The sequence below is a fragment of the Aspergillus vadensis genome (genome assembly GCF_003184925.1).
Source record: "Aspergillus vadensis CBS 113365 unplaced genomic scaffold BO88scaffold_26, whole genome shotgun sequence".
Classification (NCBI taxonomy): domain Eukaryota; kingdom Fungi; phylum Ascomycota; class Eurotiomycetes; order Eurotiales; family Aspergillaceae; genus Aspergillus; species Aspergillus vadensis.
Genome location: NW_020292064.1, coordinates 289090 through 311663, shown reverse-complemented (window position 1 = coordinate 311663; position 22574 = coordinate 289090). Strand labels below are relative to the sequence as shown.

The window sequence follows — 22574 nt, the reverse complement described above, 5'->3', positions numbered from 1 at the left end:
GCCCATGCAACATGAGGTGATTGTGTGACGGATTGGGCCGTGTGCAGGGGGGCAGTCGAGCGCTGACAGGCCCGAAAGGCCGTGAAGTTGCAGGCGATCGGCCGCGATGAGATGAGGCTGAGATCATGTGCGGTGCGGCCAGCTTCACCGCCCTTTCGGGAACTCGTCGCTCTTTCTTCCCTTTCGCTTTCCTTCCCCAATATTCCCCTCCTCCTCCCTCCCTCCCTCTTCTCTTCCCTTCCCTTCCCTTCCCCTCTGGCCAATTCATTACCCCCCGGCCCTGCCAATTCATTCCCACTTGTTTGCGTCTCCCTCCGCAGTGGGAAGTCGCCCCAAATTCATCTGGATCGATTGGCTTCGATTGCATCCCAGTCACTTAATTCTTTCCGGCCCAATTGGCGGCTGACTAACCCCCTTCTGGACACGGGCAGTCACTACTACCACTAGTTCACTACTATCACTTTCCTTTTACGACTACTTACTTTGCTTCACTTACCACTCCTATTACTGTCTATCCCCTGTGTCTGGCCTCCACAGTGAAAGAAGGTTCCCCCGTTCATTCCTTCTGGATGGCTTGATCATGGTTGGCATTCGGCGGGATTGAACGATGGGTGCTGCAGCTCAGTCTAGTATATCTGTCTGAGTGTTGGTTTCTTGCCTTGATTTCCTAGCTTAATCATTTCTTTTCTGTTTGCTTCTCGGCTCGAGTGTTCGACCCCTCCTTCATCGGCATTCTCTCACTGGCCTTGACTTCCTGCAGGCTTGCCTTATCCCGAATTGCCATCATGCTGGGTCGACTGTTGAGCACTGCCGCGGCTACTCTAAATCCGGCGACCTACAACGCCAAAAACGCTCACCAATTAGAATCCGTTACGGAGGAGGAACATACATCTGGCTTACTATTCCCCGATGCTAGTCTCCTCCGACATTCCCATACGCACGCATATCCGCTGCATACGGCCTACAATTCCCCGAACGCTTCTACGGCTGGTGCCTATGATGATCGCGGCGGTGTCGAGTTGGACCCGTTGAAGGATTTCCGGGTGATTATTGCACAGAATGCATTGGGAGATCGAGATGCTTGTGTCCTGTTGGACACACGCGCCAGTTCGCAGGATCAGACTTCTATGGGACTTGGTCTGGAACCTCAGGTGTTCGACAATACCACCGGAGCGAGACATGCCCGTACGGTTTCGAATCTCACCCGTGGGCCACGGCGGGGCTACTTGTCGCAGTCGTCAGCCGCGGAGCCAAGCCCACTCTCTATCGCCGCGGAGACACGGAGGTCACCTCCCATGTCGTCTGGCGCTTTCATGAGGGCTCGTGGTCGTAGTTCCACACTATCGCCGGCGGGAAGCTATCATGAACCTGGCCACCCTCGCTATGCTGCGGACTCGAATGATACGGGTCTGTTAAATTGCATCTTCGGCAGCAGTGCGTTTAGCTATAGGGGGTCATCGACGAAGATGCATATTATCTCTGCGGATGATGAACCTGGCAAAACTGCGCCTACGTCCCCTGCAACCCGCAACTCGCTTTCGCGGGCGTATACAACTGGAAGTCAATCGGCCTTTACAAGCACCAGCCGCGGGAATGAGTCCAGACCACCAGCAAAGGTTACGATACTCCTGACTAGAATGTTCAGCGTCCACCTGCCCGAAGGTGGTGAGACGTCTCCCGATGGCATGAATGCGGCTGGTTCTGTGAACCAAGATTCACTTCCAAACAGCGGTTTTCCCTTTCCAGACGTCACGAAGCGTCGGAAGATCAAGGAGAAAAAGACGCCGATGTATGCTGTAGCAATTACTATCCAGATCCCGCTCCTCTCTCGGAATGCAGGGCGACCGGCCTCTCGGTTTAATGCTCAGGGTCCGGACTCTCCCAAACCGGGAATGTCGTGCTCCTTGGATTCGGACTACCGTTTCCGTGGGGGTTTCCTCGATGACAGTTTGTCCCTTGCAAGCCCACCTGCGAGCCTGGATGAGCGCATTGATCTTCTGGTGGATCATTGGGATGTAATAAACCGCACCCTGTCACACTTGGAGAGACTTTCGCGAAGAGAAATCCTCTTTCTGCTGAAGAAGGTAGATTCCTCTTCAGCCATGCATCCTAAGCCAGCTAAACCTCCAAACATGCAACGAACAAATCAAACCTTTGTCCACCTGCCTGCGAATATCTTGGCCGTAAATTCCAGGCTACGAGACGAAGCCATCCGCAGCAGCCGTCGCATTAGCACGGCGTTGCAAATGCCATTCGTCGTAACCGGCCAGAATCGGTGGGGCGTGTGGCGTGAGGAAGGCCGCTCTATCATTCGCAGCATTGGAGATAAGGACCACAGCTTCTTTTTCCTTGTTCTTATTACAGCATTCCTGGGTAACCATACTGAGTGGCTCAATGCCCTCGGGCCCGAGTGGTACCGACGGAGGCATTATCTACAGCAGAAGGCCCAGCAGGATTCTGACCCGTTGCTTGCTCACCGCACTGTCATTATATCACCTGACAAGATGACGGCGCGGAGACTTATTTTCTTGCTTTCAGTATTTCTTCCACCGAAACAGCGTTTCGAGCCTCTCCCTTCCCCTATCAGGCCGGGCACCGCGGCTTCCACGAGGGCCATTTCTCAGAGCCCGCCAAATGTCCCGGTTCTGCGGCAAGAGTCACTACGGAGAGTGATGGAACGTCGATCGCGCGCACAACGCCTCACTCTTAGTGAAAGAGAACAGCACCAGCGGTCCGTGAGCGTTTCGTCGTGCGAGACGGCGCATCGTTCCACGGATGAGACCGAGCCGTCGGTGACACCGGACTTCACCACCATGCGCCGGGGATCCGACGCTCGCTCCATTCGAGCATTAGGCGTGCCCGTCCACGCCAAGGATATGCGCGCGAGGAATACGAGTGCGGCGACAACATCAACCACCACTCCTGGTAGTACTGTTCCGGTCCCTCACTTTGCTTCTCAAGGCCGCTCTGAGCGCGCAGGGTCGGACCAGGCAGTGGCTGACGGGCCCGACAGCCTCGCATCGGAAACACTGCTGAGGAGCCTCCAACGAAGCGAAAGCACACACACTAGTGCGAATGGCAGTGTACCATCTGCTAATGGTCGATGGGGAAACATATTCTCCGGTCTGTGGAGCGCCCGTCAGGAATCGTCTACTGGTGACAGCGAATCTGTGGCACCAACCGACACCCGCAAACGATCCGTGTCAGCGTACACAAATCCTCCGAGGCGCCCTCCGCCCACCCTGAGTCAGATGGTCAAAGAGGCCTCGCTCGGACCTACCGAAGTCTCTCCGAAAAGCGCAACTAGCAACCATATTTCCATTCCGCAGGCTTCAAATGCGCACCATGGATATGAAGACGACGATGCCCCGGATGAGGCTGCGGCTACGGACCAAGCGAAAGAGTCGTCGCTGAAGTTGTCGGTCCGAGGAGATGATGGCATTGTTGATGTTGATCTTCCTTTGCCCGGGTTCGTCTCGCTTTCTTCATCTGGCGATTCCACAATGGCATCCCCGAAGAAGACGCGAACGTCGGTTACTAGTGTTGACGCAGTAGCATCTACGCACAGCAGCACATCCGGCTTCCCCTCTACTTTGAAAGACAGTGATGGACCTAATATGAACGTTGCTGGATGGCTGAAGAGCTTCCATGATGATTTCTTACTTCAAGCAGTCCGGCCCTATAATGGGCTCGAGGCCGACATCAAGCGTGCCATGCAAGCAGAACCGATGTCAAGCCAAGCCGCGTGTCTTGATGCGGATGGATCCGGACGATGGGTTGATGTTGCGACCACTCTCATTGCGGATGTGCGAACCTTCACGGTGAAGCGGCTGCGGCTACGTCGTAAAGTCGGGAGTGCGTCTTGGCGCAACACATCGCCTTCGTTCTCTCCCCAACCGGGTACCCCTCGTCATGTCTCTGGCGGCTCGGCGTCTGCGTCTCAGCTGACCAGTTTTTTTTCTCAAGCTACTGCTTCCAGCAAATCGTCCGCTAGTTCTTCATCTGATGGGTTTGGCTCAAGTGATGTAGAAGAACGCTTTGTGGAGGAGCACGTGATGGATTTGGATGGCACGCTAGTTGACGCTCTTGAACGAGTTCTCGCTCAGAGCGGTCCCTCCTCAATGGTACACTCCCGGGCTCCGTCGCCCACACGCACTCGGCGCACTGAGGACAAGCACATGTCAGACGTGCTGAGCCGGGACGAGATGCGCCCAGTGGAGGTTCCTCGGACCGAGTGTCGCAAACTTGTCTTAAGCGCGCTCGACGAGGTTGTTCGCAGTGTAACCGCGGAGCACTGCCGAGAAGATGAAGGTGAGCTGGGGCCCACAGACCGGGACCGCCGGCGAGTACAGACAGGAGGTGAGAACACGTTACGCGAGGGCATTCGTAAATGGCTCCTTGATGTTGAAGAGGCGTGGTAGGCCTGTTGTGTAGTTGGGGCGGTCTATGTTTGGGATTCATACTTTTCTCCTCTTCTCCCTGTTCTTACCGAGGATGCCCTTATACAGTTTCGTTTTCTTTTTTGCGCTTTGATATCATCATGATACCCATGTGTTGATTATAGTTTCTCATTCGCCCAAGCATACATATGACCGCACCCATGCCTGCCTCTCTCACATTGTATCTCACCGTGTAGATAAGTTAAACTATATCAGTTACACAAACTACTGAATAACATAAACAATTTCAATACTTACTTAATTGACACCTCCATCCTAAGAATCTTTACCTTCCGTTCGACTACGACCAACAACAACACTCACCACACGCATCTGTGCAATTACCGCCTCTCCGTCATACAGGCCTTGAAGTTATCGTACTTATTACTAGTAGTGGAATGGAACACCCTATACACGACGAAAACGCACCCCAAATCGATCATATAATTCATTCAACATAATTAGCCATAAATTACGATTACAAAATACATCCATCTACACATCATCCCCAACAATCCCACTAACACATACTCCTTACATTCATAGATCCTACATAACCGGCCTTAACGCCCCACTCCTCGGACTCCTCCCCTCATCCCTCGACGCCCTAGCCCTAGACTCAATCGTCGGCAAAGTCCCATTATGCGACGCCCTACTCATCAACCCGGGTCCCGGGGTGATTCCCAAGTGCGGATGATGACTGACCACGCTCGCTGGCAACTCCAGCGAGGGGATAGCGGTATCCAACAACGCCGTAGGCTCCACGCGCGTACTCGTTGGACGGACATGCGACTCGCTGTAGAACTGTTCAAGACGGATAGGGTCCCGACAGAAGTCCTCGAAGTTGGTGAGGATGTGTTCCGGCGCGCGGTAGAAGTTCGATGAGTCGAGACTAGCTGCTGCGGCGGCTGTCGAGGCGGGGAAGTGGCGCGGGCTGTTGGTGATGCTGGTGCTGACGTCGTGGGGGATGGGGAGGATTGTGGGACGGGTTAGCGGGGAGAGGCGCGGGGAGGCGCGATCGCCGGGGTCGTAGGTGCCGGCGCGGGTGCGGTGCTGCTGCTGCTGCGGGTCGCGGTCGCGGTCGAGACGGTCACGGCTGGTGGCGGCGGCGCGGGTGCTGACGAGGCGGTTGGCGAGGAAGAGGAAGTCGCCGTCGTCGGTGATTTGGACAAGGAGACTGCCGGATCGGTGGATGTATTGCGGGTAGCGGTAGTCCGGGATGCCCCAGGAGTAGGAGACTTCGACGTCGGCGGGGAAGGCGGAGCGGGCTTCGAAGTCGAGGACGAAGTCGAAGCGGCGGAGGAGGGCTTTTTGATAGTAGTGCCGGTCTGGAGGGGAGGGCTGGGTGAGGGAGGTTGGGGTGGTCGAGGAGGAGGTTGATGCTTGGAAGAGGGATGGGAGGGGGCCCTTGGGAGGGGGGAGTTTGAGTTGGACGCGGTAGGGTTTGCGGAAGGGTTGGGTTTCGTCAATGGCGCAGGCTTCGGCGATGGGCACTTGGACGAGTTTGAGACCGAATTTCTCGGCCGTTGAGGCCCAGGAGATGACGGCGTCTTCGATCAATTTGGCGGTGGTGTTCATCCAGCTGAGCTCGATGTGGAAGCAGTTGTCGGGGTTGTGGAGGCGGTCGTAGTGGAGATCGATGACCTCTGGACGGTTTGACCGTTTGCGTGGATCGACGTCGTATTTCATGGTCTTGGAGAGCATGATGGCGGCCTTGTTCTTCCCCTTTGAAGGGGTGTTTGGAGCCGGCTGAGCGGCCTCGTCTAGACTTTCTGAGCGCGAGTGGCTAATGGGCGAGTCGCGGGGGTTTTCTCCAGTCGGGGTTGAGGCAGCTGGCTTGTCGGCCCGGATTTGAGGGAACCAACTGCCGCGAGACTCTGGGCGAGAGGCCCGGTATTCGCTGCAGATTTGGTAGAAGTAGTTGCCATCGCGGAAGTTGTGGCGCCGCTCTACGTGCTGGAAGAGGCCGTGCTTCAGCAACTCGTTGCCGAAATCGACTGCCTCCTCGCGGCTGTCGATGTCGCGGAAGTTTTGGAGAAGCCAGGTAGTCAGTTCGAAGCCGATGAAGCAATTGTAGTGCAGACGCCAATGCCACCGTCGATCCATCATCCGGACGCCCTTCTCACCCTGAATTAGTTGCGCTAATGTTGTCAAACTAATGCTTGATCGCTCTAGCAGCTCCGACTCCGGCAGCAGCTGGGCCGGAGAATTGTCCAGGCCGGGGTCTGTAAGGATAATTCGATCCAGTTCAGCTGCCACGACCTCGGAGGAATTCCGTGTCTGGTACATGATGTTCAGAGGATTTTGCTCCCGCTTCTTGCGGGCTGTGTCGAACAGCTTCTCCTCAGGCGGAACGTACTTGTGCCGCTGCCAGATATGCGTGAGCTGATTGATGCCCAGCAGATGGATTTCTTCCTCGTTGTCTTCGTTGTACGACTGAAGTTGGCGGCGGGAGTTGACTTGCAGGTGCATAGGAATCAAGACATAACGCGCCCGCCAGAATTGCAGCTGCTGAGCCGGACTAAAGAGGTACTCGCGATGTCCGGCCACGTAATTGTCTGCGTAGTTCCAGTTGTATTCTTCCAGTGTCGGATCCAGTCGGATATTTTTGACTTCATATTCCGGGCTTAGGATCGTGCGCATGGCTGGTGAATACATGGTGAAGTCATTGGTCTTGTGGGACGCCAGCATGGCCGAGTTTCGATGGGTGTATCGAGTCACTTCGATCTCGGCCTCATCGATACACACGAGCCGATGGATCGTGTTGCCCTTCGACAAGAACACAGTTGCCCCGTCTCGTTCCAGGCTTTGGGTATCGAATACGTTGGGTGCCTCGAGAGAATACTGTCCTGACACTTCGACGACATTCTTGCCGACGACGATTTGAAACCCATGAGATAGCCGTAGCGAAATCATTTCACGTAGAAGCACGCCCCGTGTTTTCGGCGGCTCGACACCCTCCGCATCGTCGTTCGGGAACACGCGATAGGGAGTTTGATAGTAGTCCGACGCCAGCTCGGTCGCCGTTGGGAACTCTTCCGTAGTCAAGGGTAGAATAGCAGGGGATTTCAAGCTCTTCCACTTGACGACAGCTACATGTGGAGGCCTCGGATACGCATGCTGCCAACGCCCAAACCAGCTGGTGTCTCGTAAGACGTCTTTCGGTGTATTGCAGGGATTGATGGACCGAACCCAAGGCGCCAAAGCCTTGGAAGGCGCGCTTTTCGCTCCGTCCCGCGAACTGCCATTGATGGTCACCCGTGGATGCGGCCTTTTGGCCCGGCCTTCATGGCGAGCCTCACCAGGTATAGGGATTTCAGTTGTTGTGGTTGAGTATGACTCGGTGATTGGGCGGTCGCCTTGCTCCGCATCATCCTCCGGTGGTTGCTTTTGAGGAACCTTGATCTCTATTGGCCGCGAGGGGGTGATTGCTGAGCTAATATGAGAGTGCTTCTGGGGCGTAGTTGGTGTCGTCGAGAGATCGATTACGGTCTTCGTGGACGCAGAATCCGATATGCTGAGAGAGTCCACGCTTCGTGTATCAGCAAACACGCCTGAGGGTTTCTTCACGTTTGCTGTCGATTGCCCGCGAGCATGCTCGACGTTGACTTCCGTGCTTGCCTGGGCTCTAGGAGGAGTGGCACTCAGGCCCCGCAGAGCAAAGCTGATCGTACGCGAAATTCGTGGGATCCGGGCGCTGGAAGAGGTCTTTAACGCAGGCTTTTTCGGAGACACCGTTCGCGTAGGAACGGGCTTTTTCGGGACCGGGAGTGTGGCATCAATCTTCCGGGGCGCGGAAAACGTCGTCTGGGCACGTTCGTTCGAATTGGTTTCTTTCTCCCTCAAGCGAGTCACGGATCGAGCGGATAGTCGATCGTGCGCATTTGACACTTGCACTTCTGGCTCGCTGGGTCGCTTTTGCTTTGTCGGTTTTGGGCGCTGGCGTCGCTTGGGAAACGGGTGGAACACTCCTTCGTCATACTGGTCCATCCACGAAACCACCGATTTCGAGGATTTTCGCGACTTGGGCAACATTGCATCTTTGGAGCTTGCTATGTTCTGGAGAAACGGCTCGGGTCGCAGGCTGTCACTCAGCTGGTGCCGAAAAGGGGAGTTGCGCTTGAAAGGCAGGTTTGATGCGCTTATACTCGCGGGACTCAAGGCCATCGCGTGGTTTGACCTTCTCGAGATACCCTGTCCTTCAAGTAGATAAGGAATCGAAATGTTCGATTGTTCACTTTCCATGACCCCCATCATCTGAATCTCATACATCCGCACGCGCGGCACGAAGACCTTCGATTGCTTAGTGACAGTGAATGGAATTGGAGCGTTAGGATCCTTCTTCAGAATGCGTCGAGCCTCTCTATACGTTTCAGGGTTCCAGTAGGAAATGTCAAGCCAGTGAGGAATGCCGTAATTCCATTCGTTATGGCGAGAAGACCATGGTCTTGCGCCCATTCCAGGAAACGACTTGGGCGAGAGGTGCGAGCCCCTGCTGGCGAAGCTTGCAAACGACAGGCGCATTTCAGGCGAGTAACCTCCGTCTTGGATGTCCCCTCCATACGAAGGGCTCTGTGTTTTCTGTGCCGGCTCGCGGTATTTGAACAAAGGCACCGAATGCAGCGGCATGGGACTAAGGCAGACCAAGTCAATGGCAATACCTCGATTCGTCAGTGCTTCCGTCGTGGAAGCTAGAGATTCATATGACACCTCGAAGACGCCACTTCCTGGCGTAATGACGATGATTGAAGTCCCCGTATGCACCATATCGCGATCAATGTGATCATACGCCAGATGAGATGACGCCAAATGAATCGCTTCGAGAATGTTCCCGCGAAGCGCAGTGCTGGGCCGTCCGGCGATGGTGGCAGATTGGGCTCGAGGGGCCACCTTGACCCCATCGATGGTGGGCGTTTTGATGTCGTCCGTAGTCTTGAGAATCGACACGTCCCTCAAAAAGGTTCGAAAGTCCTTCTTCAGCTCATCCAGAATGGTGGTCCAATGGCCACTCGCCATATCATTAACGACCACACGGTAAAAGTCCCTGGTTGGCGCACCATTTGGCGTGAAGTTGTTGTGCAAACTCTCTGATGTAAGACTCGAAGAGGGCCCAATGGCCGACGGATCATATTCCACGCGCGTGAACAACACAATGGTGACCAGATGCCTCGCGTCAGAATTGGCCCAGCGCTTGAACAACTCCGGCAAGAAGCCATTGATGACCCTACTAAAGAGAATATCCCCTGTACCTTCAGAGTCAAAGTCCCACATCTCTCTTGACATCTGAATGAAGAGGACATATTTGGCCGATTCGCTTCGGAATACGGGTATAGTCTGCGGAGAGAAGAAGCCCGAGAGGACCTTCTTGCCCCGAATGAAGATATTCTTGACCGTGGCCTTGATACTCCCCATGAACACGATCTTCTGGCCTTTGTAGACGATCTTCTCCGATAACTCCGACATGACCAGTCTCCACATGTCTGAACGGACCAGGTACTGATCGCGAAAGGAGATATCCACATGAGAGGCCGCGCATTGCGCACGCTCCACAATGGAGATGTGAACCGCAGTGCGGTTCTTGAACCCGAAGATGTTGGCTACGCTGCTCGTGACCGACAATTCGAGCTTCGGGTGACGGGACTTGATCTCCTGTGGGAGGGGCTTGACCACAAAGAGACATCGACTCTGTAATGGAGTCTTGAACTTGGACATGGGGTTCGCCGGCAGCGACGAGTTCAGGTCGACATGACTCTCGCGCAGCGACCGGGCTCCCATGTCTGCTTTGGCGGAATAAGGGACATCGCCCGACATCCGCGCGGGCAATATCTCAATGACATCGCCCACTTGCACGCCGGTGTCGCTGAAGGCGGCCTGGTTGAACAGGATCTCCTCCTTGGAGAAGGTCTCATCATGGACCCAGAGGGAGCATTGACGGCGGTCCAGTCCGGTGGATGAGAGTCGGGCTGCCTTGTCATCGGGAGTGGAGGAGCGATCCCGGGGCGTGCCACGAGGAAGCTCGACGGTGCGCGAGCTGGAAAGCGTGTCGATACTGGCGGCGCTCACCTGCCGCAGGTGCGAACGCTTCATAGGGCCCCGCAATGACATTGTTTACCGTCACCGTCGCATGGTTGAATGACCATTGAGATGGAAAATCAGTCTAGCGAATAGCTAAAGAATAGGTGGATTGATTGAGGTGATTGGGGGCGCATTGGCACCGTGGCTAGCTGAATTGATGATTGATGATTGATTATTGATGGATTGCTTGATATGCAGTGCCCGTGACTTTCCCCACATCATGTGACAGCCTCCGCATCCACAAGGGAAGGCGGTGTATAGCCAAGTCTGCCACATCACGTGTGATTGTATACTTATCCACGTGATCTAGAGTGACGTATGCCTGAGCAGTTATGATGCCATAAATTTAATGCCTCAGGCATCAAAAGCAGATCCTGCGATTCTTTTTCGAAGGGATCGAAAATCTTCGGGGACCAGGGAATACTCCAAACGAATCTTCGACCCAAAGGGTAGCCCGAGCCGCCCTCCTCGGATCGAGTCCGAGATCTCCGTCCATCCGAAGATACATACAAAAGTACTTTGGATTTTTTTTTTTTATTTTTTTTATCTCTCTACTCGTTGAGATCTACATAGTACATGACAAAGCGTACCTACTGAGCTTGAATTTTAGATGCTGATGCGAGTCGCGCAGTGCACATGCCCAGATTCGCCTACGATCGTAAAATCCGCCTGCGCCAGCCGATACCAGCTGGTGATTAGTTCCATTACGCATGATCGGAATCTGAGGGGCATGAAACGATCCGTCTGTCTTTCCCTCTTTCCTTCCTCCCGAATGGAGCGAGTCGTGCAACGTAGACACAGTCTGGACAGTAACGTCCGCCCTGTCATGCGTTGGGAGTATGTAAACCCCAATGCAGAAATAATGCAGGAAAGGAGTCTGCCGACGCCGAGGCAGGCAGCTAGCTGGTTGTGGAGAATATAGACTAGTGACTTCGGAATGGTTCGAAACGGTGAAGGGCAGATGGGCTGGCCCGAAGACGATCCATCCAACTTTCCACTGCGGCGGGAACAAAAAGCCCTCTTCAAAAGCAACCAATCGGTAATGATCAGACCCGCGCGGTGATGGAGATTAACCGAACATCACCAATGAAAGGGACCGGAATGTGCCGCTTCCTCTGGTCGTGACGGCCTGGGATGGATGGATGGAGACCTGATAATGCAATTGTCTGCACCAGTCAGTGCGAGACCTGACATCAACCTGTTGACAGACATGTCTTGACCCAACTATAGGGGGTTGATTATACTACTTCACCCTGATACGCTGTCCTACGCCGTCCTACGCTGTCGGATTTGCTTGTGCTCGTGTATGCCAACAAGTATAATGGACAGTATTAAGTATTTAAGGTGACCTTGCAAATGGTGAGATTAGCAGGAGATTTCAAAGACTGGATGGTTTGGCTTGGCTCAATTTAGCGGCGTCGGGATTTGATCTCTGACATCGGGATCTGGACCCTATTTGGGTACGCTGGGGCCATGCGTAAGCCATGGTGGAGGATATTTTCATCTGGGCCAGCAGCCGCGCATTCGAATGGGCTTCCACTCCAACCCCCCGTTCCTTCATTTGGCTCGGCACCTCTCTCCTCTTGTCTTTTATCGTGTTTCTGGCCCAGGTTGAAATCGTGGCTCGCACCGTGGCGTGCTTCGGAACATCTCGCCAAATGGATAGGTCAGATTTGGATCAGCAGTAGTTGAACAGAAGAACCGCAGACCCGGACGCTATCGGGGCCAGCATGTAGCCTAGCTGGCCCCATAGTCCATGCAGCGTCCTTTTGCCTTCTCCAGATCGAGGATCCGTACAGTGCCGAAGTGCCTCCTTCTCCCTACTACACTAATCCCCTTCCCTGGCGCGAGAGAAATGAGAGCAACACGGAACAGCTCTGATCGAGCGCACTTAGATCAAGCCAGTGGCTTCAGACTTAGGACGAGAAATGGCGGAAATACGAAGCGAGTAATGAGCTGTACCTGAAAGTCGTTTGGTGAATGGATGGTGAGTGGTGAGTGATGAGGTCGTTGCCCAACTTTTCCCGACCTGTAAATGCTTAAGGCCTCACGCACCTCTTCACCATGAACCATGGGCAGTGTCTTCTTAGTCCTTTTTTCTTTCCTTTTTCGTTGCTCTTCCCCTTTGCTTTTTTTACTTTAAAATATGGTAAGCGTAAATCTTTGTTATCGCTCCCCTTTTTGCATTTTCATTTGGCCGGCCTCTCGTCTAGACCCGTGAGGGATCTGGCACCCATGACCAGCCGGACCATGGCCGAGAGCTTCTCCCAACCACGGATCAGCCCCCAACGGACAGCAAGCTTTAGCTGCAAGCAGGGGAATGGATGAACGGTAGGCTAAGCCCGACAGGAATCGACCTTGCAGATAGCAGCACAATAAACTACCGTTCCGCACGGTGACGGAGGTGCTTGCCAGCAAATGACAGCAAACCGCTTAAGGTGGAACTGTCGGCCCACCCTGCAAGGAGTCATCGAGCTGCTCTCCAGCTGTACCGATAAACCCTCGACGCCTAGGGAGGGTACCAGAGGGGAGGGAGAGACTTCAGTAACATGGAGACTGCAGTGGGTTCGGTACTGGAAGTAGTACAAGCCCATTGCATATTTCTAGTCTGGTCTTAATTCTCTGGGGGACCCTGTCAGAGCCATGGTGCCAGTTGCAGCAGCACAGCGAATGCCCGTCGAGCAAGGCAGCCGCATTCCCAGCGGCGCGCAAAAGTCCAAGCATCTTACGAACCCTCAACTTCCAATCAAAATCAGATCACTCCAGATTCGATATGCGGTAATAGATAAGAAAGGAATAAAAGAACTCAAAGGATCGAAATGCACATCGACTTGAAAACTGGATCCCAGCCAGAGTCGGGCCAATCAAGGCTCCCATCCCCCTCCAGGGCGTCTCCAAAATCGGATCGATGCCCAATAAAGGCGGAAGTGCAGTTCGGACCGTAGCCCGATTGGGATAAAGTTCGCCTGATGCCCTGCACTTCGCGGCTCGACGATCAATTCTACTCTCCTGCGGGGGTCGTGGTTCTGACAACCTGGACAGAAAAGGGGGGGCTGCCGTAGCTGCAACAGTAATGGGGGAGCAATGAAATGGTCAAGAAGAGGCAAGCCCCCGTGCGAATTGCTGGATGCCACGGGTGAATTGCGACTTACTTTAAGACAGGGCTTGCGCTATGTAGATCCACTCCTCGAAATTCATCGGTGCAGAGCCGGGGTTGTCTACATCTATTGACAATCATAGAAAGCCTGTTCCAATCTATTGTGGGGATACGGGGCAGGTGCAGAAACAGAAAAAAGGGAAAGAAAGAAATAAAGAAAAGATGGTAGAGAAGACGGGAAAAAGATGGGAGATTGAAGATGGGAAGGGAAAGAAAATAAGATAGTGTGAATGAGACCTACTCCAGTACCAATTTAGTCCAATGATAATAGATAGTGTAGGGAAATAGAGACGACCGTATCAAAGCGAATTATTTTCCCTTGACGGAGACACACTGGTCAGCGCAACCACTAATGGTTACTGACGGGGGGAGTAGCCCACTACAGTGGGTGAGTCCAAGGCAGCACTGGACAGGGACCTTCGGTCAGTTGTCGGGCTTGTTTCGGAAACGCAAGGTGTGAGGGAGAGATCATCATGGAATGTTTGCACCGGGCGGACAGTCAGGATTTGCCACGGTCGGCGGGGCTGGCGATGTCACCAAGGTCGGGGGCATGCTCAGCGATAAGATCCTTGCACACCAGCCAAGCCCTTTGGCAGGATGCATCTTTCGTCGACATCTCCGCCAGCCAGCCGGTCGCTTTGGACACCTGCGCCAGCACCCGCCGAAACTTGGCACTTCCGGGTCTCGCCATCAGCAGCAATTCCATGATGAGAACGGTAGTGGACTGCATCAGATAATGTAAGATGCACCACCAGGGAGAGACCCCATAGACCCAAGCGAGGTCCGGGAGATCAGGCAGTAAGTCGAGCATCTGACCGGCAAGGTCGACACACACAGTTGCCATGGTCTCGCAAAATCGTCCCGGCGGGTCATTGCCGTAATTCTGTTGGGCGAGACGGCTTAGGCACGGTTGCGTAATGAGCATCTTGGTGCTGCAAAAGCGAAACGCCAGGCTCGCCCGTTGCCTCTCGAACGCGGGCGCCCCTTTAGTGAAGTGGAAGGCTGGCGGAAGTCTAGACAGCCATGCTTCAACCTTGCCATGCAACATGGAGATGGAACCCTCGATCTCTCGCCACGACTTTCGAGCTGCCCCTGGAGCATACAGCAGGTCTACCGACTCCCGCATGATCAGCGCTAGGTCAATATGATAAAGGAAATAGAGCGAGGTGTTTGGTGTGAGCGCTTCGATGGCGCCAGCAGCGACCTGGTCACTTTGTTTGCCGAACGTATTCAATTGTAGCCGGAAAGAGTCGGGCGTTCCCGCGTTGTCGGGAGATTTACCAGGAACCCTCAAACAGAAGGTTTCCATGAAGATATTTCGAGCTTCGTGATCCGCAATCAGTTGGACGACCTTGTTGTCCATGAATTCTTCCTCCTTGAAAGGAACTGGGAGCGGCGTGGTGCAGAAAACATCATTGGTGCTCGGTGGGCGGCCCGTCATGACACAAAGTGAGTTATCAAGCATATATAGGGACCACCATACCCGATAACGCGTCTCCTTGGACACATGAACAATCGCATTGCTCTCGCTTCTCAAGTTCAGCCCCATCGTGACAGCCGAACGGATGGATATACCACAAATTCTCCAGGACCTGAGAGACGGGTTTTATCAAATCAGAGAAGGATGCGGGAAATGCGGGCAACCACCAAGGAATGGGCCCTGAAACGCAAGGAGAAGAATCACGGAAGGTGCATACCTATTGACTTGTCCTATGGACATTAGGTAAAACGAAGTCAGCCCCTCCACTTGTACTTGCTGCAAATTCGGGTGCTCGAGAAGTGCCGTATCATTCATGCTAAGCTTCCATGCCCGCGAGAAGTAGACTAAGCTCTCATCGGTCCCATTTTCGACGTCATTGTACAGATGACGCGCGTGTTTCGCAGCAATCGCGAAGATTAAATTGAGTATTGCAAGCCATCTTTTACCCGGCCGTACATGAGGAGCCGAGTAAAAAGACTTGTACTGTGCCAGAAAAATCATCTTGCCCACGATTGGGAACGTCGGATGGACGACTTGAAAATAGCTGTCGACAAGCTGGTCAGCCACCGTAATAGGGGGTCGTTGAGATGGATCAACATCATCAATAACTGGAATATTCGAGTCGTCAAGGAAAAAATTCACGGAGGAGACCGAATGTCGATCCCAGGTCTCTCGGGGGGATGCGGAGTTCGATCGTTCCAGAAGGCGCTTCAATCTGTACATCCAAGCGATCTCGGAATGTTCACCCACAAAGCCCATGGCTTGTATCTTCTCGTCACGGTTAAAGTCTTCGTTGGTATAGTCTAGAGCTGCCAGCGAAGAACCTGGTGAGGGGTGCCCCAAAAGGGCTGCATCGGCTACTTTGGCGGCCGATGATGAGGACGACCCATGTGCGCCACCGAGCTGGTCATGGTCGTCTCTTTGCTGTAATGGGTTTCTTTATGTTAAACAGGGCTGGGAATGGGGTCTAGAGGGGAAGGGAGGAATAATAGAATAGCGAGGGAGAGTTCGGCAAGTAGAGATGGATGGATCAAAGGGATCTTACATCGTGCAAAATTCGTTCGACATATTGGGCCGTTTGCGAGTCCAGCTTCGGAGCAATCTCTCGCATAACGGCTTCGTATACCTGGACCTGGGTTGTCAGATCACTGAGCTGCCTAAAACCCACCGTCAGATAGATTCATCGATCAACTTGGAAGCAGTCACGTAAACGCACTTGGCCATCTTTTCGCGCTTCCGATCTCCATAGGAGCAGCGGATGCCCGACTCCTGGCAACGCTGGCAAGTAGGGCGGTGACCGCTACATTTGGCCTTCTGATCTCGACAGTTCTCACAAGCCCGGCTGACTCGGCCACTGCTGGTCCAGGTGCTCGTGCTCACAGTCCTGGGGATGGCCACCTTAGAGTTCACTGTGCGATCCCCAGGAGCGCTCCGGGAGGCTCCAGCAGCGGGGGTCTCAGCATGACTGACGGGGACGGACTCGTAAGAGACCGGCGGGCCGAAAGAAGCAGGCTGCGAATACTGAGGCACCGGCCAGTTATGATACTTGGATTCACTGTCCGGGAAATCGGACGAGGCGGACGATGAATAGGAGGGATAAGGGAAAGGAGGGGGCCGGTTGTTGTCGCTCATTGTCAAAGACAAGACGAGGCGAGGCGAGAAAACTTGTCAGCCCCCTTGGTCCCAACCCTCAATAGCACGGACGAACCCAGCAACAGCAAATACGGGCAAAGACTCGTGATTAGCGAGGACTGGGCGTAGGGGTCACTATAGACCAGGAGAGAACAATAATAGTGGACAGGGCGGATTTTGGTGTCACAGATTCATAGCAACAGCTTAACGCTTGTTGGCCGAAAGGGACCCAGAGCCGGTCAAGGGAGAAGTGTGGTAGGCTGGAGTTAACTGCCGGGTTTGGTCTCGCCACAAGTTGGGCGGAAATCGGCTCGCGTCTCCGGAACACCAAGTGGAATTGGAACCAGAAGACTGTCCTTCGGGCTATCATTTTCAACCATGGTTCTTCGCTCCCTCCATCTCCGCAATTTTGAACAAGGGAAAGAGGCTCTCTCTCATCTATAAGCCCTCCCTAATTTTCTTTTTATTTTGGACGAGAAGCTCGCCCGTGACCCAGCTAGAAAGGGCGCGACCCGACCTCGTGGGACCGCATGACAGCCAACCCGGTGCCAATGTTGCTGAGGCGGACGTCCCCGTTCCCTCCCATTCAGCTCATCAGCAAGAAGTTACCTTTGAAAACATGGGAGATGGAAGCATTTCGAGTTTTGCATCGGCTCCAAGGAAAGGTATTTGTGCACGCCGCTGCACCACCTGGATGGCACCCTTCCAATCTTAAATCAGCGCCACCAGCATTGTACATGTGGTCTGAACTCACTTGCACGTCCTGAGGTCGCTCAGTGGCTCCAATTAAAAGCTCATCGAGACCGGTGCCAGAGGCCTAGACAAGGAGTTTAGAGTTAAACACCCGGGGAGGAATGCAAAGACCCCGCAACCTCGACACCGCAGGGGCACCTGGTGGCTAGCTAATCCATTGCTTCTTTTTGTATGTTCTTTTGCTGGCGAGCCACTGGTGTCAACGATGGGGTCGACACACGACCACCTATCCTTGGATCGGGGAGGGGTTGCGACAATTCTCACGGATTCATCGAGCATTCATGGGGAAGCTGCTGCCTATTCGAGGTAAACAGTATATCGTGTGCATCATCCGCCACCAGTTGCTCATGGATATTGTCTCTTTACGGTGACCTGTGCCCTTTTCGTGGCTTCTCTCCTCCTTTTTTGATGTCTGGCTCATGTCCCTTCTCCCTCATTCTAGTTCCACGATACATTGAAAGCTGAAGAAACTCGAGAGAATGATCCGGAAACGCCAGATAAGGTCGTGCTTTCTCGCAAATTTCAGTATCGAAGGCAGAAGTTGACGACTTGAAATTTTCTTTCACGTAAATTTGAGTGAAATTTCAGCGGACATCTATACATCTACTGTCCGCGATCGTTTGGAGGGTCATGTGTCCGTATTGGAAGTGGATGAAGCGGTGGCTGGAAGCGTGGCGAACAGATCAGTGTGATCACATGTTCACAGGCCTGAATGGTTGCTGGTTGGGAGTTCTTCCCTTGAGCGATACTTAACTGCGTGCTGAGGTCAAATGATGATGATAAGGCTTCTGGCGTACTGCTTGTCGCTAAACATCACATGCTCGGGAGTCTGTGTTACCAAACCACGCCGCAGTACGTATGCATACGGCGGTTAATAGCGGCCATCGGGCAAATGCAATTTTTTGGTGTTTACTGCCGGCAGAATTAGTATGTAGCTGATTGGATCATGTAGCTTATCTAACATACTTATCTATATCTATATAAAGCTGTATGTATACTATTGGATGACTTGCTTGGCTTCGCTATATAGATGGCTACTAGTCCTGAGTACCACAAAGAGGTGCAAGTCTTGCCCAGGATATTATATATAGATATCCTGTACAACTGGGGTGCAGGTGCAGGTGCAGATATATATTAATAATTAAGAAAACAGTTGTATATATCTAATCATTATTAATGATAATGGGTTTATTATTAATAAAATTAATAATTAATATCTTCTTGATATCCGGATCCTTCTTTTTAATTGGAGAATCCGGATATATTAAAGATACTGATATAATAATTACTTTTTTCTTTTTCTTCTTTTTTTTTATAATAATCAGATCTGTATAAAAGGTCCCCGGTACGGGTAATCTTCTGCTAATAATAAATATAGAAGACTGAGCTTTCTATAAAATATTCTATATTAAATCTCAGACGGTATAGCTGCTATTAGTATTAGGTTATTTACAGTTGGTACAAGCACTGCTGAATATGTCTAATAAATAGTAATATTCTGGAAAAATACTTCCTGTATTATCACAGCATCTGGAATACAGGGCTGGCGGATGAATTCTCTGAGATTATATTAGCAAGATATTAATATAGCTTGTTTAATATATTATAATTTAATAAACATGGATCTAGCTGTATCAGAATTTAATAGACTATATTCTTAGCTAGGCAAGTACTTGCAGTTCTATATTAGTATATATAAATAAAGCTAGTCAACCTAGATTCCTTGCAGGAATTATAAGATTGGTACTAACCAGAAGCCTTTTATATAATAATATCCAGTATTATTTAAGATTAGGGGGGGCGGGGACAGGCGGACAGTAATTAGTAAGCAGATTAGAAAGAGAGAGAGGAGTGCTAATATAATAGTTATTAATAATATTATTATTATTATTACTATATAGATATATTATAGAGTCAGTTTTGTTCTGTATAATAGAAATAAGATAGATAGATAAGAAATCAAGCTCAGTAATCTGTTTTTAATTATTTAATATATATATAGATATCTTGGTGGTGGTGGTAGTGGTGGTAATAGTAGTAGTAATAATAATAAATATATTAATAGAAAGCAGAGGTGGAAGATAGAGATTATTTAATAGATTTAAATTAATATTATATTCACTGTTTTAACTGTTTGTTTTTTATTTTATATATATAAAAGTTTTATTATTATGGATTCTACTCTGCCTGTCCTAGCCTGCTGTATGAACCCATGATTCTGCTATCTAGTAAAGTAATATATAATTAAAGATCTGATAATTTATATTTAGCTGTCTGATTTTTATTATCTTTTCTGATCACATATCTCTTCCTTGTACGATAAGATAGAGAGGGAGACTGGGATAACTAATACTTTAATAAAATATTTAAAGCCTTTATCTTAGTATCCAGAGTATTAAGATTATCCTGATTTTTTTATATAATTAATCTCTTTTATATAATTATTTTTTTTTTTAATAATTTTCTTTTTAATCTTGGTCTCTTCTGCCTCATCTGTAATAGAGAAAGGTATTATACAGTACTGAATAATTATATAAATTTAATATAATTTATTAGTAAGTATGAATTACTTTTCTAAAAAGTCCAGGATCTTTATATTATTTCTAGCTGTTAGAAATAGAAAGATTGGTTGCTTCTTTATAATTTTTATTAATAAATAGAAGTAATCCCCTGTACTATATATATATATATAGTTAGTTATTGAGGAAAGCAGCTTATCTCAAAAGAAGTTATTAAAATTATTAAATATATAATTATTAATATAAGTCTGTACCTGTTCTGTAGGATAACAAGATTAGCATTATATAAGTATTAAGAATAGAAAATCAAATCTAATAGAATATATATAATAATTAAAATATTATCTTCAGATTCCCCTTCCTGTATATTATACAGATAGAAATGAATAATAATCTTTATACCAGCTAGATCTTTTGAAGATTTCTTGTATAAGAGGGCTTTCTGGCGGATATTTTTTTCTCTAAAAACTGTTGTACAAGGACTACTACCAAATGAGGCAGTCTGTATATATAAGCTAGATTATACAGATTATGATTCAGGTAATATAATAAGATTAATATAAGTAGTCTACTTAAATACAGGATTAATTGCCTGGCAGGTCGGATACTGTAGAAAATAAGCAGGATAAGATTAGCCAGTAATAAAATAATAAGAAGTCTAGGAAAGAGTTATTATATATAAAAGATATTTTAAATAAGTAATATTTTATATAAAAGATATTGATTTTTATTCTGTATAGTAAAAAGTAGAATCTTAAGATTTTGAATAAATAATAAAGTAAAAAGAATAGTAAATAAAGAGTATATAGTTATTATAGATAATTATTTTAATTTCTGTTATTTAATCTAATTAAAGGTCCTGGTTAGTACTTCAGATAATATCAGATCAGGCTTAGTATCTGATTTTATATATATTATTATCTGTTTCTGTAAGCTAAGATAGATTATATAAAAAGAGGCTTCTGCTTTATCTGGATATACTAGTAATAGTTTTTCAGGGTCAAAGCCCAGCCCCAGTAAGATCTTTTAATATTATTTTAAAGTTTCTGTAGATAGATACTCTGCTATATTCTAGTCTTATATAGAGTTTTTTAGCTGCTGGAGAGACTCTTTATATATAAAAAGACTATAATTAATTATATATTCTAGATAATAATAATTTATGAATAATTAACCAGAGATAATATATGGCCTCTCTTATTATTTCTAGATACTGTGTTGGTTCCAGGTATATATATACAATGAGACCTGCGTCTGAAGAATAGGTATGTAAACTATGTACAAAGTAATCTAATCTGGAATTATATCTTTAGAGAAGTCTCCTACTTTAATCAAAATCTTGAAATAGTTCTATATTAGTTAATATAGAAGTAAATAAGGATTAGTCTGTCTGTATATATATAATATTAAAAAAGTAATAATTTATTTAGCTGTACCTATTAAGACTTAATTCTCTGATTTATAATACTGGATTTAAAGATATAATACTATATTACCTTAATCTCTGGCTTGTATACTTTTTAAAGATAGCAGTGGGCTTTAGTAAGTAAAGATATCTCTAATTTATAATCTAAATAAATCTTATTACAGATAATCTTCTGTTTATATATAATGTCAAGATATTGCTGTACAATACTGACTAATATACAAGTATTAATGCCAATATAAATCCAGATAATATAATAAGAGTATATATTAATAGCTGTATAAATTTAGATATTATACGGATCTAGCTTCATATAACTGTCCACAGACCAGATATAATCTGGTCCAGGAATTATATATAAACTATGACTTTGTTATATATTATTCTTCTATTATTATATAGCCTCAGGTGTAATTATATAATAAATATTATATAACCAATATCTACAAGATCTCAATTAATAAGAAATTAATATATAATAATCCTCTGTACAGACCTTGGAATAATAAGATATTTATTATATATATAAGTAAATAAAAGCTTTTATCTATAGTCTTAGATAATTCCTTTATTATATATCTTAAGCAGGTGCTTTGTAGCTATATCATCCTGGAATTAATACTTACTAAAATTATCTATTTATCGGACGAGGCCTTGCTCCGTACAGATTTGCTGAAGTATTTATAAAGAGACAGTGTATCCTTCAGTCTGTATAGTATATAGATTCTCTGTATCAGAGAGGTATTTCTCAAAGAATAACTTCTTGATCCAGTTATGTAAAGAAAAATCAATAGTAACTGTATAATTATACTTGCTAACATCCCAACTACTTAATCTGGTTTTGATTGTATGCTTGCTGACTCGTACGTGGTATCATGCCTTAACAATAGAGGCAATACGAGCTGTAGAACAGTCCTGATGAAACAGACTGATGATGTCAGCCTTATATAGCTCAAGATCAATAAAAGGAGGCATGTTTAATGATGATTAGAAAAAGGATCCGTACAGCATCATGCAGAGTATCATGAGATCCTAATTCGGATGCGGTATGTAGAGCGGTAAAGGGACATCAACGCATTTGCCCGATGGCCGC

At 48.9% G+C, this 22574-nt stretch overlaps 5 protein-coding genes across 5 annotated transcripts; 1 reads left to right on the top strand and 4 right to left on the bottom strand.

Annotated features, from left to right (window-relative positions):
• The first annotated feature begins 616 nt into the window (after positions 1-616).
• Positions 617-4659, top strand: BO88DRAFT_145822 (uncharacterized protein). Its single transcript, XM_025701489.1, has one exon. The coding sequence runs from the start codon at positions 786-788 to the stop codon at positions 4419-4421; it is 3636 nt and encodes a 1211-aa protein (XP_025559022.1). The 5' UTR covers positions 617-785; the 3' UTR covers positions 4422-4659.
• Positions 4660-4870: 211 nt separating this feature from the next.
• iml1 (GTPase-activating protein IML1) lies at positions 4871-10658 on the bottom strand. Its single transcript, XM_025707551.1, has one exon. It carries the CDS (start codon positions 10542-10544, stop codon positions 4989-4991), a length of 5556 nt encoding a protein of 1851 aa, XP_025559021.1. The 5' UTR covers positions 10545-10658; the 3' UTR covers positions 4871-4988.
• A 1966-nt stretch (positions 10659-12624) lies between these two features.
• Positions 12625-13344, bottom strand: BO88DRAFT_407851 (uncharacterized protein). Its single transcript, XM_025707550.1, has one exon. The coding sequence runs from the start codon at positions 13106-13108 to the stop codon at positions 12851-12853; it is 258 nt and encodes an 85-aa protein (XP_025559020.1). The 5' UTR covers positions 13109-13344; the 3' UTR covers positions 12625-12850.
• An 826-nt stretch (positions 13345-14170) lies between these two features.
• Positions 14171-16783, bottom strand: BO88DRAFT_428890 (putative C6 transcription factor; the record flags this gene model as incomplete). The annotated part of the gene is made up of 4 exons (XM_025709108.1): positions 14171-15263; positions 15369-16075; positions 16197-16308; positions 16368-16783. The coding sequence occupies 4 exons, from the start codon at positions 16781-16783 to the stop codon at positions 14171-14173; spliced, it is 2328 nt and encodes a 775-aa protein (XP_025559019.1).
• A 5092-nt stretch (positions 16784-21875) lies between these two features.
• On the bottom strand, positions 21876-22456 carry BO88DRAFT_428889 (uncharacterized protein; the record flags this gene model as incomplete). The annotated part of the gene is made up of 5 exons (XM_025709107.1): positions 21876-21924; positions 21978-22021; positions 22130-22153; positions 22175-22333; positions 22367-22456. 5 exons carry the CDS (start codon positions 22454-22456, stop codon positions 21876-21878), a joined length of 366 nt encoding a protein of 121 aa, XP_025559018.1.
• Between the last annotated feature and the right edge of the window lie 118 nt (positions 22457-22574).

What these genes read in the sequence shown, in the direction of transcription:
- BO88DRAFT_145822 (XM_025701489.1), top strand. Translation starts at nt 786, where the DNA reads ATGCTGGGTCGACTGTTGAGCACTGCCGCGGCTACTCTAAATCCGGCG.
- BO88DRAFT_407851 (XM_025707550.1), bottom strand. Translation starts at nt 13,108, where the DNA reads ATGGGCTTGTACTACTTCCAGTACCGAACCCACTGCAGTCTCCATGTT.
- iml1 (XM_025707551.1), bottom strand. Translation starts at nt 10,544, where the DNA reads ATGTCATTGCGGGGCCCTATGAAGCGTTCGCACCTGCGGCAGGTGAGC.